Source organism: the organism of the source record quoted next, unplaced genomic scaffold, assembly GCF_019419815.1.
Source record: "Pyrus x bretschneideri cultivar Hongxiangsu unplaced genomic scaffold, Pyrus_bretschneideri_v1 Contig11, whole genome shotgun sequence".
NCBI lineage: Eukaryota > Viridiplantae > Streptophyta > Magnoliopsida > Rosales > Rosaceae > Pyrus > Pyrus x bretschneideri.
Window position 1 is genome coordinate 660,787 of NW_025999402.1, and position 19,152 is coordinate 679,938.

A 19,152-nucleotide genomic window follows, 5' to 3' on the forward strand; every position below is an offset into this window, starting at 1 on the left:
ACGAGACCACGGTTGGATGAACACGAACATGCTACTTTCTGCTATGGGTCAGTAGGGTGCTAAGGTGAGTCCACGGCGGAAGGCGAGACCACCGTAGAAGAAGGCGCGAAAATTGCAAGTTCAATCTCAGATTTGCAGTAGTCAGCAAATGATTATGAATCAATCGCGATGGTGCAGGTATGACTCTTGGGTTTTGTGACCAAATTTCAGGAAAAGGTTCAGAAAATATGGGTTCAATGGGACATTGCAAGTCTTCGGGTTTCTGTGCAGGTTTGGTTTTTGCAGCCAACGATGCCCACTGCAATTTTTCTAAGGTTCTAATAGGACTGAATAAACCTTCTGGATGTGATTCGTTCAAATTCTGATAATGGTAATTATAGTCAGGGAGTGAACTTAGTGAATTTGAACGCTGAAATGGTTCAAATGCAGATTGAGTTTTGTTCTCTGTCGAATGAAATGGTGTGGGGGAATATAGTTCGAATTGTTGGGTTAATTCAAGCCTGGGTTCAAGGGGATTGTAGGATGGGATTTCAGACAGGCTACAATGTTTAAACGTTTGGGGTATCTTTGTGGGTTTTGGGTTCTGCAAGAAATTTCTCAGATGCCAGTTTTGAACTTTCAATCAAAATCGGTTGAATATTTTCCTTATCCACCAATGTCCTCTTCCCTAATTTCTTCTCAAGTTGAAACTTAATAAGAACATTGTTGGATTCATTACTTGACGAAAAGGAAGTCTCAAATGTAGTTCGAGATGTCCTCAGATGAAAACTGGGCAAATTGTTTTGATTAATGAAAACCTGGCTCTGAGGCCAATGACGGAAATTGAGTAGTTCATAGGATCAGAAACGGATGTCGTTTAGACTATTGATCACAATATGGTGTGAAGAATATGAATAGAGAGTGAGAATGGAATGGAATGAATCTGACATAAAGGGATTTGACAAATATATAGAGATGGAAATAACCTTTCTAGAGGAGTTGTATTCTTCAGGGGAAGTTATAACTTTTCACGTTGAAATACAACTGTTCATATCCTTTTAGAATTAATTAATTAATTATATTTTTTTATATTATTTTCTTTATTAATTAATTAACTTATTTCACTACAATCATATGTATATTAGTACACCAATGTTATAGTGTACCTTCACATATAATTACACATATTATGAAAATCATGTTATCATAATCATTTATTCCAACAATTTTTACACTAAATCATCCAATAATTGGTATCCTTAAATAATTAACTTGATTGTTTGGCACAAAAAAATAATAATAAACTTTGATTAATATATGCATATTTGTCCTCAAGAAAAAAAATAGTCCACGTGTTAATCATTCACATTACCATGATAGAAGTACGTAACGACGGATAAGTTAAAAAATAAAGTATATATCGACAAATGACGAACAACAATCACTATATGACACCAGAAGCAATATATAAGCAGAAATCAAATGAAGTTTCTCATTCAGCTTTTGGAACGGAAGCTCCATCAATCAGTTTGTTGCTGAAGTCCCAAAGTTTATTGGCCAACTTTTCATCTCTAGCATATGAGCTGGGTTTCATCTCGTTGCAGTCGACGTAGTATTTTCCGGTCAAACCTTTCAGTTTTGGATCCAGAGCAACATACAATGTTGTGGCTGCTCCCTGACAAAGTGACAAAGTGAAAAGCGCGTACCATTCAGAAAATGCAGCATGCAAAATATATAGTCCAGGAGCCAAAGTTTTATAATACTAGCGTCATAATATAAGCTCTCAAAAATTGATCATATTGTTAGTTATAATTGTCAATGATGTATTCTCATATTTTAAAAATGCCACACACGCCAAGAGACAAATAGGAAAAAATTACTAATATAGAGCCAAAAAGAAGACTAGCTATGAGAACACACAATAAAGAAGGACGGTGGAAATCTTTTTTCAAAAGTAGAGAGTGATTTTAACATATGCCTTAATAAAAGTGTAGCAAGTTGTATGTTCTTTCATAGTTCTTACAAGATTCAAAGGAGATTGAGTTCAAGCTAAGATAAATCATAAGAATTAGCTCGGATAGTGTGTTTAATTTGAGTTTTGAATCAAGTTCAAGAAGAAGGAGAGAGAAGAAAATATAGAAGTAAAGAGTTGTTGTGCCACAAAAGAGAGAATGACCGAGATAAGATGAGGTTGAAGTATAGTATGTTGGCCAAAAAACGCTGAAAATCACCTACAAAAAATGCTTTTAATGAACTTGTTATAGGGGTCAAGACACATTAACAAAGGGGATTACATTGAGTTGTTATGGACACTTAACGCCCACATTGTAGCCCCGCTATTGCAATTAACTGCCTTTTAACCGTTTAACCCCTCTATTAAAGCAAAGAGTAATTAGTTAATTACCTGAGGTACATTCTTCCACATCCAAAAGGTAAACAACTTGAAAGTTTCTGCGTAAAAATAGATGGCAGAAATTAATTAAAGGCATAATTCATTTTGTATGAAAATATCATGCGTGAATGAGATTTTGTTATTGGCATTTTAAAAATATAATCCTTCACTTTAAATATATAAAAATATAAAGAAAAAAAAACACTTGGAAAAATGCAATATATATAAGTGTAGATTGCAGGGGAATATGGGGACGTTAGCATGCGTACTCATCAAAAGTGTCGAATGCCTCATGAGGGGTGTCATTATGATTCCTGGGTGGACCGAGTTGACAGTTATGTTCACACCTTCTCCCTACACAGTACGTCAAGCAATCTGTTAAAATTTTGTTTACAACTTTATCGACATACACACGTTTAATTAATAGTAAGATAACGTAACATACAAAATAATTGTTTAAAAGTACATAATGATAGAAAAAGGTTTCTTGTTGGATTCTTTTTTTAAGAATCTTAGAGATCTTACGATTTAATCCGTTTATCGTATATCGTGTTTTCAATTTTTGTTAAGTACTATTTATATTTAATTTTAAAATAATTTTTTACTACACCATGTATAATAAATAAATGAGATCACGAAATCTTTATAAAAAAAGATCCGATGATGGTTTTCCCCGTAATGATCATACTTTTGAATATGGGGGTATGAGTCCATGGGACCCTAAAATTTAATTTTTTTACCCTTTTAAACTCTGTTATGGACCTCTCTAGTCCAGTATTTATTTGACTTTTCATTTTTTTTGGTAATCTATTTGACCATTTTTTTTTCCTACAGACTGCAAAACATTGAAGGCTCTTAATTTAAAGGTACCAATCTCTTTGGATCTACTCTTGTAGCTTGTCACTTCAACGCCAGGGAATATTTTTTAGAGTAGGATTCTCTCTTCTCTTATTCTCATTCTCTTCCTTTCTCTCCTTTCATATATTATTTTTTATCTTATTATCTCTATAAAAAAAATTAATATAAGATGTTGATGTGGTTAAACCGTAACCGTTCAAATTAAAAAGAATGGAAGGGGAGAGAGATTAGGAGGGAAGAGAATCCCTTCCCCTTTTTTTGGGGCAAAATGAGAACGACAAGGCTATTTAATGATAAAAATTAGTTGTGACGGTTCACATGTTATAATATATATATATATATATATATTAAAATGAATTTTAACGAAAAGCTTCCGGTACTGTTTACTTTAACGAAAAATCACATTTTTACACTAAAAAGTCAATCCTGATACTATTCAATTTACCCTTTACTTTGTCCTTATCATTAAATCTCAAAGTTTTCAAATCTTTTTCATTAGTTTTTCTTATATTAAAATGATAAAGGTTGATGTTATTGAGCAATACACATTTTATAATGTAATTAGATTAAACTGGTAAAATAGTGTGATTTTGAGACTCATAATGTAACAGTATATATATGTCATGGGAGACTCATTACATAACGGTATGTATGCAGTTACAAATGATCGTGTTTGTACATGTGTAATAATTGCTAGGACCTTTTGTAGAGTGAAAATTAACGTAAGAGAATCTCGTGATTAAAAAAAAAAAAAAAAATTTTAACGAAAAATTTTCAGTACTGTTTCACTTTAACGGAAAAATCATATTTTTACACTAAAAAATCAATCATAATACTATTCACTTTACCCTTTATTTTGTTATTTTCAATAAAACTCAAAGCTTTCAAGTTTTTTTTTTTATTAGTTTTTCTTAAAAAATAATAAATAAAAAAAGGGTAATGCGCTTGATGTAGGTAACAAAATCACCTGCAATCGACGAGAGAGCTCATTGGCATGAAGTATGTTTGCTAATTTGGATTGCCCATATGCCCTTTTGTCTGAGTAACTAATAACACAAAACAAGAACTTTATGTATTGTGATCCAGCTGGTTTATAAATGATCACAGTGGATTACTCAGATCGTTACTTATTACCTGCTTCGATTATTGATCTCTTCGAATCGAATCCCGTCTTCATAAGAGTGTATATGAGCAATTGATGACAAGTTCACAATCCTTCCTTCTACACCAGTAGTTCTAGCAGTATGCTTCATTTTCTCAAGTAGATGGTTTGTTAAGAGAAAATGACCTGTAAAATAGGTAATTGGCTCAACTTGAATAAAATAACTAAAAAGGTTTTTATAAGTAATCATCAACGACATCTGATAGATCTCAACAAAAATATGAATCATAGTAATTACCAAGATGGTTGGTTGCAAATTGCATCTCAATTCCATCTTCCGAAAGCTGGTGTGGGCAGAACATAACACCAGCATTGTTTCTGCATTATAACATGAACCAAATTTTATGAAAGTGAATAAGATGCAGAAATGGAACTGGTTATGCAAAACGCCATGGTGTCCCTTCAGTCCTTTTTAGAGAAAAGTTTGTAACCAGTTCTGTTTGTGTATATTTTTTTCTGATACGGTGACTATTTTAATGATCAAAGAGAGAACGAGATGATCACATTAAGAGGTTGAGCGGGAGATCAAGAGCGCTGAAGCTATCGACGAATGCTCTAACAGACTTGATAGAGCAAAGGTCAAGTTTGAGAACATCCACTCGTGCAGTTTTATTTTCTTTGAGAATAAGTTGTTTAGCTTCGTTTGCAGCCTCAAGGTTTCTAGCAGCAATGATGACATGGGCTCTGCGAAGTGCCAACACCCTTGCAGTCTCAAATCCAATCCCACTTGCCCCTCCTGCATAATCCAAGAAAGAGGCATGTTCGATAGCTCTTTATATACATATTACCACAGTTAATAATTTCATTTTTCTACAAGATATTCTTAAACTACTCGTATCTACGAGGAGAGGATTGAAACTTGGGTGCAAAAACTTGGCCAGAGTATCTTAGTCAACCGGCCCTAACACATTATCATAGTTAATTTCATGAAAAGTTATTTCATGTTTATTGTGCCATGTAATTTTGTTCCCACCTAAAATAAATGGTGCATGGTAAAGTTTTATGTAAGAGAACTACAAAAGGACGAAATAGATAGATACTCGTATACAGTCGATGATATGACATATTTTTCTTGTTGCTAATGATAAAATTTTAATGCAATTTATCTCTAGACATGACTATCTAACTAGATTTAGTATGCTAATTAATTACTGAATGCATCTAAAACCAACCATGTGTGCGGACGAAATAGATAGATACTCGTATACAGTCGATGATATGACATATTTTTCTTGTTGCTAATGACAAAATTTTAATGCAATTTATCTCTAGACATGACTATCTAACTAGATTTAGTATGCTAATTAATTACTGAATGCATCTGAAACCAACCATGTGTGCTTAGACTATTACTCTCAAATTGGGGATAAATTTGTCTACACCTGGAATGTCACAATAAAGATATTCCCAATTTACTTGATTATAAATGCGTGATTTACTTGAAATACCGTAATTAAATCCCACAATATAAGAAAATTCTCCAAAAGAGACCAACAGATCAACATCCTGTGAACATAAGGACAAAAACAGTGACCAAATATAGACTCGTATAGCTGTCTAAGATTTACTGTGCTAATTAGTCTCTAATAGCGACAGGAGATAAACCTTACAATTCCTGGAATACCAGCAAAATTTACTTACACAATAACAACATTTCAAAGTCAATTAGCACATTCTACCATACATACATGAATATGCACTATATATTATCTTTGCAGACGTGATTGACTTGAAATACTATCGTTGCATCCAAAGTGCAAATAAAAACTCTCCAGAGAAAAACATAAGTGAAAGAGGAAACTGCAGATAGACTGACCAGTCACAATAGCAGTAAGGTTGGATGCATCAACTCCTTCAGTAACCTGCTCAGCAGTGGAAGCTGATCCAAATCCACTAGGCCCTGGCCTTCCTGTCACCGACGAAAAGATGCCCATTTCCTAAAATCCCAGAAAACAACCAATCAGAAACTCACACAGAAGCACCGAGCTCTTTCGTCCCAGACCAGAATCTGTGAGAAAAAACAGAAGGGGTCTGTGGTTCTTTAAATGGAAACAAAGCAATGGGGAGGGCCACATAACAAGGGTGGCTGCTCAGAGGATAGGATGAAGAAAAAAGGAAGGAAATGCATGGGGAATAAATATCAGCATGGAAGGTTGAATGTAGGTAACAAATATTAATACTCCCAACAACCCCTCAACAATTTGCTTTCTTTTACTTTTACTATTTCTGAAGCTCTTTGGATATTTTGGTAAACTGCAAATTCATCAATTAGGTCAATTGGTTTTTCTTGTGATTCAACCATAACTCTTTTGAACACTTGATGACTAAAGGTGTGCCGTCCTACTTCTAAGTGGGACAGTCGTGGGGGCATGGACAAGGAAGAAGGAAAGTGAGTAGTCACATTGTGTGATATGGGTATGAAACCGAAACTACCCAGCAATGCCCACTATTGCTATAACTGTGGAATGATCTTGATCCAAGCTGGTCCCAGCTTGGAAAGATAAAACATCATCAACTTTCGGTGGGGATAATTTTTTTTCTTTCGTTGCTATTACTCAAGGTTCTATAAGACATTAGGTACTAGTCAGTGGTGGATTGAGGCCTAACGCCTAGACGGTTAGACGGGCGCTTAAGCGCAATGGCGTAGCAAGGAATTATTCGGTGGGTGGGCTAGTAGTTTTAATCTTTTGTTGTGTACATAAAGTAATAATTTGAAGTAATAAATTTATACTATGTTTTCTAGGCTTTTAGTCTTCAAAACTTTCAAGTGAATAAAGGAAGGAACCATTTGTAGTATGGAAGTTTTAATTTATTACAATTAAATTATAATATTGGTTAAAGTGATTAATTTACTTAAATAAGTTTATTAATAAAAAAAATTAACAATTTATAACAAAAATTAATAATTTGGTTGTTAAATGATGACGTGGTGAAGGAGTTCGTACCTGCCACATCATCATTTAATAGCCAATTTGACAGAAGACTTAACGGAGCTATGCCATTGCAATATTATAATTTAAGTGCCTAAGCGAACTTGGATTAAGTAAACTATTAAATTATATATCGTGTAAATAAATGTCTATTTATGCTTAAAAAATACATATTTTGTCACTCCCCGATCCCAACATACGTCGAGAATCGACACGTGACAAGGAAAATAACGTTCGTTGAATACGGTATAATCGACTGAATAAACTACTTTAAATGATAAACCAAATTAATATGAAGGTGACTGAGTTCTCCACTTGATATTTACAAATATGTACATTTCAAAAAGAAGTACAACCTTCGCCAGACTAAAAACAAGTTCAAGGTGCTCAAAAGAAAGTCCCAAAATAAAAAGTACAAGAGTGAATCAAGGGTAACCTAACGCTCCAAGTCTCTGATACCGCACTGCTACCCCCACCTATGAACGTCTCGAAGTCTACTCAACCTGTCACCTATATGGCCAGTGCCTACACCATCGAAATGGTACATCGGCAACCATCAACACAATATAAGCTGCGTAGCTCGTGTGAGTGACAATAATACCAAGTATGTGAGACAATTATTAAAAACCATCCATCAAACACAATTTATAAACATTGAATGTAATTCCTTGATAATAATCAATACCAAACCTTTGAAACTCCGAATGAGCCACCCGGACATCCAAAAGTTCATTTGAAACAACTATAACATCTCACACCCATATTCACATACACACAATGAAAGTAGAATTAGGGTGACACAGTTTATCCAAAGCCTACACCTTTGCAACTATCTCAAACCAAACTCAATGAACTAAGGTAGATACAATCCTGGACCATCACTCAACGGGATCGCGGAGTAAGAGGGATTCCGGACCATCTCTCAACGGAATCTGAATGGGTACGATTCCGGGCCATCACTCAACGGAATCGTGGAAAGCCAACACCCATAATGTACAACGGTTCAAAGAACTGAGACCAGCACAAGTTACTTCATTTACAAAAGCTCAACCAAGAGAAGTAAGGCATAAATACTAACTTTTAGAACGGATCAACGAAACGTAAATGAAACAATATCGAAGCATTAAATCCCCAATGGGTTAATGACCCACCACTAGCCCTCACATTTCATCACATCATGCCAATCAAACAATTTACATCATATTTCAAAATGTAATTATCAAATCTCATTCCATAATCTTAAATCAAAACTAGGTATTAACATAATAATTCAATAGAAATATATTTATAACACTAAGTTACACCCTCACAGAGTAGTAATTACAAAAGCAAGGTAACCACTAATATCACATATATTAAAGTCACTCACCTGGAACCCACGCTAATGCACCTTAGCATGAGAGTCAAGGCATCACGTTCTATCACCTCCTGGGGCAGAGTCCAATTTGGCTGGGAAGGCCCTCAAATTGGCTCGTACCCAACGAAACCCTAAGGTGGGTGTTCTTCAATTCGGCTTCTTTGGTGTTCCAACGCCCCAACCACCAGTTGGGTCTTGTTCCTGGGTCCAAGGGAAGTTGAATAAGGGTGATGGTGAATGGTGACACTCATCGGAATCACGAATCACCGTTGAGAACCCCTGGGTTCTCCGGTGGAGTTCTACCTGAAGTAAGCCTCAAACAAACTTGATTTTTGGTGGAGATGGAAGGAAGAAGATAGTCAAGCAAGTTACAGGTGAAGTATACAAGAAGGTCAGCTGAGAACCGGAGGAATTGGCTTGAAATTAGCAGGTTTGAAAATATGTTAGTGAAGCATACGGGTCACTAACTAGGGGGGGAAAATGTCCACTTCTCACCTCCCTCAACGGTCCTTTTATAATCCCAAAAAAAAAACTGATTGGTCCCTTAACAAAAAAGCTAACTTAACCTTTACCCACATGTGGGAATTTAATAATTCCCACAATCTAAAGTTCACAATTCAAACGTCCGTAACTATACCGTTATAATTCGGACTCGCAAACGGCTTTCGCCTATGTATTCGTGGGTTCGAGATCTATTAAAAAAAATTAGTTGTAAATTCCAAATGTCAATGAGAGATAAAGATTGATTATGAAACTTCCAACTCGATGCCAAATCAATTTCCAAACTTAAAATTAATGGAATTAAATTAACTAATAAAGATCACGTAATCACGAAATACGAATTTAAAATACGGGGTACATAATGCATGGTGAAATTCCGGGGATGGGATTTCACATATTTGTACTGGGACATATAAATTGAAAAAAAAGGATGACATATATATTAGAAAGTATTATAACATATTGAAAACATGGGCAACCAGAATATAATTAATAAGTGTTCATCAAAGTATTCAACTAGTATTCAATAAATCTCTTATAGTTGTATAAAAACACCTAAATTGAAAAAATGATGACATATATATTAGAAAGTATTAGAATATATTGAAAACATGAGCAACCATAATGTAATGAGTGATCATCCAAGTATTCAACAAGTCTCTTACAATTTATTTAAAAAAATAAAGGGTAAATCTCAGTTTACTACCCACATGTTTCGTGATTTTTAACATTTAGTACATCAAGTTTTTTTTGTCCCAGAGTCATGCCTTAAGTGTAAATTTTGGGACAATCTCATACATCCGTTAGTCAAACTGTTAAGTCTCCCGTTAACGACGTGGCGCTTATATGGACAATGACTGGGCACCACATGTCAATAGTAGCCCACTTGAATATTAAAAAAAATTTAAAATTTCAAAAATACAAACAAAAAAAAAAAATCTCCCTCGTCTCCTACCTCCCCTATCCCCACCTTCCTTCCCTTCCTCTGCAACCCGCACCTCCTTCCCTTCCATCTCTCATCTGCAACCAGCAACACCTCCACCATTCCTCTGATAACCCCCACCCTCTTCTTTCTCCTCCTTCTCCTGCAACCCAACCCTCATCGTTGGCGGTCCACAGTCAACCCGTCCCCAAGCCATGCGAGACCAGAATCTCCCCCGACCCTAGAGACAAAGCCATTTTCCATTTCATCCAACGATTTCATAAACCCAAGACCCATAATTTTTCTTCTCTCTCTGAGGCCCTCTACTCGAACCCTAACCCTCAAATTTCTCAGCAAAACCCCGGCTTTCTTGGAGAATCACGAAGGAAATGCAACATCAAAAACTAAAGCAACAACAACAACAAGCTCTGATGCAGCAGGCTTTTCTCCAGCAGCATTCTCTCTACACCTTGGCCTCTTAACTCCTCCTCAGGTTCGACCTTTCTTTCTCTGTCTTGCTACTCCAATTTCCCGTCCTCCGACTTCGATTATGTTTTTGGGTTTGATTTTGGTGTTGGTCTTCCATCTCTGATTGTGTTTGTGTGTGATTGCAGTATGAAAGCTAGGGCTAGTTGAGTTCCTCTTCCTTCTCGTGTTTCGGAAGTACCGATTCCGTAAGATGGGATTTTCGGGAAATTTCCTTTTGTGGGAAAGTTTTGAATTTTATTGTTTTGGTTTTTTATTGCTTCTCGATAGTGAAAAGGTGGAGGGTCGGGGGCGATTTTGGTCACTACTACAAAATTGGCTTATTTTGTCGGTTAGTGGTGGCAGTTTTATACCATTACTGTCAAATAAAATGTTTTCCAACAACATGTTTAAAAAGTGTCGGAAAATAAAATATTACTATTGGTTATGTCCAACAAGAATATTGAAGTGGGCTCTTAACTCCATTAGATACATTTAAAAAAAAAATTAACCAATTCTGGTGGATATATCCGACATGAGTAAGTAATGTGTCAAATTTGTCAATTATTTTCGAATTTTTTATACTAACTCTGGCGGTTATAACCAACACAAATTTTTTCAAATTTTTTATACTAATTCTAGAGGTTAATAGTGATTTTAATGTTTATAACCGTCGAAATTTTGGGTCCCAAAACCTAATCTTTGAATTTTTTTTTTTTTTTTTTTTTTTTTTTTTTTTGCGATTTTCTACACATGCTATCTCGAAGTATATACAAACATATTGACGGTTGGATCGTTGAAACTAGTTTCGTAGAATGCATATCCTATCAAATTGATAGATTTAACAAACACTTAGGCCTCTTTTGGCATGCCATAAAGACCACCGAATAGTATTAATAGTACAAAACGGTTGTTTGGTGAACTTCGTATTAAATAAGCACCGGATTATTTAATCCAGGCCCACTTATTTTATACACCTCCCGCCCGCTTGTTTATCCCAACCAAAACCTTTGGTGTGCATTTGTTTGGCTTCACTACCCTTCACTGGACTGGACTAGACTAGTTTCTAATGCAATCTCATGTTTTTCTACACCAAGGACTAAGTTTAATGGTATTACGTGGGACTCGCGTCGACTAATTCCTTCGTTAGAAGGTCTTAACAAGGCCCCCCAAATACGAGAGGACTAGCTAAGACCATCCTCTTCGTGCTCGCTTGCTTCTTCCTGCTCGCTATCCTCGTCCTACTAGCTCGCCATGTCCTGCTTAACTACTTCAATTTCCCCTTCTGCTCGTCCTAATTGCAAGTTTCCCCTTCGATCTCTCTTTCGATTTCCCTTTCAATTTCCCCTTCTGGGTTGTTATGAAGTCTGGGTGCGTTTCATGATGTTGTTGTATGGATTTGATTTCCCCTTCTGGGTATTTTGTGATTTCCCTTGGTTCAGCTTTCCATGCTTAAAGTCATCATTGGCAAAGCCCCAATTTCAAAAATTGGTGAGGCTGTGAAGAAGGAATCGAAACCTGCTGCCTCCAAATTTGTGGGGTGATGAGGTTTGAATTTTTAACAATTTTGGGACATTTAAGTTGCTGATTAAATTTAAACAGTTAGGTCACTGCTTTCAATTTAAATTCTTCAATTCAACTATGGAAACAAACTGAGACAAAAGGTTAATCGAAAAAGGGAAAAAAAGCTAGAGGCATTCATCGAGCTCGTGGTGTGGTGTATGAGGTGAATAAAGAAACCTAGAAAAAGTATGAGATAATAACCTTTTATGTTTCTCAACTATGAATTTTCATCTTTTCCCCAAAAAAAGCCTTCCATTTTCTTCCCCAAGTCATTATTTCTCAGCATTGCAGAATCTAGGTTTTGTTCTTTATACTCTGTTTTGGTGAATTATGAAAAAAAATTCTAGATGGGTATTTGTTGTTGTAGTGATTGATTGGTTACAAAGAAAAACTAGAGAAGGAGGATAATTTTTGTAATTTTTTTGTGTCTTCATGGTGGCTTATAGTTGAAAGGGTAGTTTGTTTATGCAAATTGCAATGATACAGTGCACAAAAAACTCGATATTTTCTTTCATTTCCAAGCAATTGCAATTAAGTTTAGTGTAATTTTATCATTTGATTTAATTGTGGGTATTGTGCAGTTGAGTTTGATGCTTCAATTGTTAATTTGCAATTTCACTAATTTTTATTTTCCTGCTTCTTAATCCGACACTACACCAAACGCTTCACTAAGCTAGTCCAGCTTAGTCTAGTCTAAGCAGTTCAGCTTAGTCCTTGAAGCTAGTCCAGTCCGAGACAGTGCGGTGCAACAAACGCACCCTTGGATAATTAGTCGAGTAGAATGGCTCTCCCGCTTACTTCGTCCCTCTCTATCGCTTCTTCGTCCCTCTCCTTCTCTCACATCGCCTGCACTCTCTTGTCTGGATCCCAAGTTCATCTTCGCCTTCTTCTTCTTTTCTCTCTCTGTTCCTCCCTTCTCCTTACACACGCACACACACCTCCCACCTCCTCCGTTCGCCTTCGATCTCTAACAAGTGACAACAAAACCTTCCATGGGTTGAAGGAAGAAGAGGATGATTTGAATTCTTCCGATCTAGGCTCTGACGAGGAAGGGAGCCGAGCTCCGACAAGAACGGGGATAGCAATTCGGATCTGGGCTCCAACGAAGAGCCTGTTGGTTTATTACCATTGAAAATATTCAATTTGGGATTTTAATTTTGGTTGGTGAATCGATGAGTGGGTTCGTATGGAGGGTGGGATTTGATAAGTTATAGTAAATATTTATGTAAGTTTGTAAATATTTCTGATATTATTTTCGGTATTTTACTATTTGGAAGAGAATTACTTCGGCGTGGGACACAGGTTTACTATCAAATCTTGTTCTTATGTTCAATGCATCTAGTTCTTATGTAGAAACCCTAAATCTTGTTCTTAAGTTCAATGCATCTAGTTCTTTAGCATGTATTTTCCGAACTTGTTTCTTCTTGCCAAATAACAAAAGGCATGAAATTTATTATGAATGCTTTGTGAATGAGTTGCCTTGCTGAGCATTTTCACATGCTCTTATTATGCAAGTTGTGTTGGCAGCTAATGACTTGCCTTCTATCAATGATGTAACTTACACTGAATTGATTGAGATTATATCAATGATGTAACTTCCCTTTTCTTATTCAGTTCAGTACCAAACACTATAAATAATACAGTCATTATCTGATACTGCACCAAACGCCGAACTAATTTAGTCAGTACTACCCGGTTGCTATTTATCCTATCCGACAGAAATAGTCAGTACAGTCTGAGCCGCCAAACAAGGCCTTAAGAGTTAATGTTATACTTCCATTAAGTATAAAATAAGATTTATCCACTAGTGTAAATATTTTAAATGGAAGATCGAATTCATTCATTGCATTCTTATAGGGTCGAGGAGTGTAGTTGTAAATCATCAAAATCGAAGCTAAAATAACTGTTAAATTATGATTTTTCGTTTATCAAAAACTTTTGTTCGGTTACCTAATCTATCAATGTTGGTTTTTTGTAATTTTTTACATATGCGATCTCAGAGTATGTACAAATAAGTTTGATGGTTGGATCATTGAAAAATGTTTCGTAGAATGTGTATCGCATCAAAACGGTAGATTAAATAAACACTTAAGAGTTAATGTTATACTTCCATTAAGTATAAAATAAGATTTTGTGGTATCCATTAGTGTAAATATTTTAAATTGAAGATCAAATTTATTTATTGCATTCTTATAGGGTCGAGGAGTGTAGCTATAAAAAATCATTAAAATCAGAACTAAAATAACTGTAAAATTGTGATTTTTCGTTTATAACCGTCGAAAACTTTTGTTCTATTACCTAATCTCTGAATGTTTGTTTTTTGTGATTTTTTACATATGCGATCTCAGAGTGTGTACAAACAAGTTTGATGGTTAAATCATTGAAAAAAGTTTTGTAGAATGTATATCGCGTCAAAACGGTAGATTAAATAAACACTTTAAGAGTTAATGTTATACTTCCATTAAGTATAAAATAAGATTTTGTGGTATCCACTAGTGTAAATATTTTAAATTGAATATCAAATTTATTCATTGCATTCTTATAGGGTCGAGGAGTGTAGCTGTAAAAAAATCATTAAAATCGGAGCTAAAATAACCGATAAATTGTGATTTTTCGTTTATAACCATCGAAAACTTTTGTTCTGTTCTGTAATGTCTAAATATTTGTTTTTTATGATTTTTTACGTATGCAATCTCAAAGTATGGACAATTAAGTTTGACAGTTGAATCATTGAAACTAATTTCGCAGAATGCATATCTCTGTTAAATTTGCCTAAATTTTGAAGTGGGAAAAGTAATTTGTGCTAAATTTTTACTTATGTTTTTCAAGTATTGATTAGACAATATTTAGTTTGTGTGATGACATTTTCATTATACAATTATCTTTTTGTTTCTTTATCGCATATTTTACATGGGTTATTATCTATTAAACCAAACAATTATTTATTTAATTTTTAAAATCGTAACAAAATTTTGGAGGGGAATTTAAAATTTTGGGAGGGAATTTAAAATTTTGGAAGGGAATTTTGGATGGATATTTGCTGCCATTTTTTTCTGTTGGATATAATCGACAGTAATGAAAATTTTCTGTCAGTTTATATTTTTAAAAATGTTTCTGTCGATTTTAACCGACAATATTCCAAAATAAAACCCCTCAATCTCTTTCTTGCGCCGGTGCCTTCTCCCTTCCCCCTTTTCTCCTCTCCTCATTTCCTTCTCCTTCTCTTCTCCCCTTTTCCTTCTTGCTTCAATCACCATGGATGAACAATTCAAAGAGCAATATTCTGAAACCAATACGTTTTAAATTATTTGTATTACGTTCAGTTTGTGTTTTAAATTTTGATTATGTTGTTAAATCGAGTTTGTATTTTGAATCTTAACTTGAGATACCTTATCAAATATTATGCATAAATTGAAAATTGGTCTTTGTTTAGAGCTTTTATGTAGGTTTTGTTTTTGTAAATATGCATCACCAATGTTTTTTTTTTGTTATTAACAAATAGTCCAATTCGTACTGCCAATTTTTACGATCCGCCATCTCCTCCACAGCATCCACGCCAGCAGAACGCACAGCAGTTGAGGCAGCTGGCACACGCAAGACCAGTGAAGAGCTGAGTGAATACGGTTGCACATTAAGGATTTACCTTGGAGCAACACTGGATGCAGGCCATGCAGCAGCATTTGTTCCATATTGCGCCACAACACTTGAAGCTGCTCTCACAAAAATTTCAGCAGCTTCCGGGAGTTTTTTCTTTTTTCTTTTTTACAAATTGTATAATTAGTAAAAGATTATAAACATAATTAACAAACTTATATATATATATATATATATATGAATATATGTTTTATTTTTAGTATTATTTATTCAATTATTAGTTTTTGTTTATGTTTATTTAAATTGTCCTTTTTATATTTTTTTATTATTAATATATTTGATGTTTATGTTTATTTAAATTCATTTCCTGACGCTGGCAATTCTGTTGCTTATTATATCCGCCACTGCTTCTATTTTCTGTTGGATTTTGCTTAATATCCGACAGTAATATATGTTTTTTGTCAGTTATCATAGTGACACTAATAAATGGTTTTGTAGTAGCGGGTCTCGTGGGGCGTAGGAGAGGAATGGTGGAGGTGTTGCGGGTTGCTGAGGAGAGAGGGAAGGGAAGGAGGGGGATGGGGGAGGTAGGAGATGGGGTGATTTTTGTTTTTTTTTTTTGTTGTATTTGTAAAATTTTTAATTTTTTTTAATATTCAAGTAGACCCCTATTGACACGTAGCGCCCAATCATTGTCTACACAGACGTCATGTCATCAGTTAACAGAAGACTTAACAGTTTGACTAACGGATGTATGAGATTGTCCCAAAATTTACATTTTAGGTATGACTCTGGAACGAAAAAAACTTGATGTACTAAATGTTGAAAACCACAAAACGTAAGGATAGTAAACTGAGATTTACCCAAAAATAAATTACAAAATAAAAGTTATCTATTTTCTTTCTGAGTGAGAGTCGCGACCTAAATGTGTATCTAGGTAAGTCTATGTGAGTTAGGCGGGTGCCTAAGTAAGCCTAAGTGTCCTAGGTTAGGGATTAATTAAGATAATTACCAGCCATCTAACATCTTGACGACAATTTTTTGCTTAGATCGATGCAAGGACCACCCCTCCATTATTTTCCTTGGCAAAGGATGGAAACACAGGGAAGTAGGTATATTTTAGACTATAGCATGTTTGGCACTATTTTGAAACAGTTAAATATCGATTTGATTATGTTTGATTGTGTTAAGAACTTTTTGGAATAATCTATCCTTTTGGAAATGCTTTTTAAAAAGCAATTTGCTCAGTAGCAACACTTCTGTTAGATACCCATCGATATTTTCAATAAAAATACAAGTGCTTCTTTCTAGAAAAAACACTTGAAATGTTAGTGCTTCATTTTTTAGAAGGTACATAGCAAGCGCTTCTTCTTGGAAGCACTTGAACTATTTATTTGAATTTTTAAGCACTTTTAACTTTTTATTTTAAATTACCATAAATATTTTGAATAATCTGAAAGTGTTTTCTTAGTTATTAAAAATAATTATTAGTACTAAAGGGAGTAGAAAGGGGTCGAAACTATTACAATAATTTATGGATGATGAAGTTTCAAACCCAAGATGTATGGATGGAAACCCAGCACCCAACACCCAAATTATTTTAAAAACACTTTCAAACAAACAATCAAAAAGTCCTTATTTAACCACAAATATAATTATTATACACGACGATTAAACAAATGTACATAGCACCTCTTATCACAATAAGTTGTACTCCTCAATAAAATTGTTGCATGGACGGGTGACTTGTCCATAAATTTTTCCTCCTAAAGAAAAAAATGAAATTTGCACGTCACTTTTGATAGTTTCCCTACCATTCGAGAGCCCCTTTCAACCATTTGTTAGTTGAATTGAAAGAACATATGTACTAATTAATGTCTATCAATAATGGGGCTGAGAGCAATATCCTATGTGGGTCTAGCTCTCGTAATGTGTCACTTAAGTTTACATTTAGTGGCCGAACTGAAAGAGATTTTATAGTGGTCATTACTTTTCGTGATGATAAGGACACGTTTGCTTACCAAGAATTAGTACGAGGTGAAATTGAGGTATTTTAATTTTTACCTTTCCCTTGTTTATTGATGCATAAGGTCTTCTACAATGCTTCACGCGAGTTTCATATTTTTATATATAATGTTGACTTTGATTTCTATAACACAATTGTTGAAGACTAACGAAGTGTTTACGTGTTAGTAATTGAAATCAATTTACAGAGTTGGATTCTGACTATAAGATACTTCTTTGTTTACTTAACTTTGGAGAATCAAGATGTACATGGATTTACATGAATCTAGAAATCCAACTCTTCATTTTGTAGAAATTGAACTCCCTAGATGAGGCCTATGAGGGAGGCATTTGAATTCCGACACATATGGGGAATTAAGACTGGATTTCTTTTGCCAATTACCCTCATTTGGTTCTTACTATTCCAGCAGTGCCCTTCATTCCACCAAAAACTCACAGCGCTGCTCAATTGTTGGAAAATGTTTTCTATCAGTTAGACCATAAAATAATTTATTTATCAAAAAAAAATCTTTAATGACCAAAAAAATTATAAGATAATTTATTAACCATAAAAAGAGACTGTAAAACATTTATATGAAATATATGGGTAAAATGAATAAAACTAATCGAAACCATACTTCCAAACTATCAGACAAAATGCATTGTAAGCCTTATCTGAGATACAATACTTCTAAATATGTAAAGTTTGCAAATAGAGACCAAGACTAGCTAAATGATCTGCTACAGAATTTGCTTCCCTAAAAATGTGAGATCATTGGATAACCTCAAAAGAAGAAGCCATCCTTTGGATGTCTTCAATGATTGAATTTAATTTCCAAAACTCCACTCAGACCTTGAACAACATTGATCACTAATTTTGAATCTACCTCCACTAAAGTTCGAGCAAATTCCTTTTGTCTTGCACATTTCAAAGCTTTCCTCAATGTCATAGCTTCTCTACCCCCGGATAATTGTCTCCTCCAGATTCATCGCTCCAGCAATGCCGCTTTGTTTTCGACCCCGTAATCATCATAGTTAATTTTGATAAAAGGAGAGTCCGGAGGGATCCATTTAATCAGTTTAGAAGGCTTCAAAAACCTCTGTGTATTATATTTAGCATTAGCTTTATAATATGATAGACCTTCTGTAGCAACGAGTGTAATGTACGAGCATGATTAGATTGTAAGTTTCTAAACATAACAGCATTTCTATCACTCTAGATTTGCCAACAATTTAACAGAGCTTTATTCACCGCACAGACCTCAACCGACTTTGAATTCTGTAAAGTTTTCATCCAATCTAGAATATAAATATACGAATTTGAAGTTTCATTAAAAGGATTATCAGGAGCTAGGCACCAGACATCTTTAGCATACTTGCAACTAAGGAAATGATTTTGTTCTTCTTCAATCACACCACAGAAAG

At 34.7% G+C, this 19,152-nt stretch overlaps 1 protein-coding gene across 1 annotated transcript; it reads right to left on the reverse strand.

Annotated features, from left to right (window-relative positions):
* Window positions 1–1,273: 1,273 nt before the first annotated feature.
* Window positions 1,274–6,641, reverse strand: LOC103931084 (short-chain dehydrogenase TIC 32 B, chloroplastic). The gene is made up of 8 exons (XM_009340498.3): window positions 6,208–6,641; window positions 4,896–5,127; window positions 4,630–4,709; window positions 4,364–4,517; window positions 4,197–4,275; window positions 2,641–2,725; window positions 2,384–2,430; window positions 1,274–1,654 (listed from the first exon to the last, which is right to left on the reverse strand). Exons 1-8 carry the CDS (start codon window positions 6,323–6,325, stop codon window positions 1,472–1,474), a joined length of 978 nt encoding a protein of 325 aa, XP_009338773.1. The 5' UTR covers window positions 6,326–6,641; the 3' UTR covers window positions 1,274–1,471.
* Between the last annotated feature and the right edge of the window lie 12,511 nt (window positions 6,642–19,152).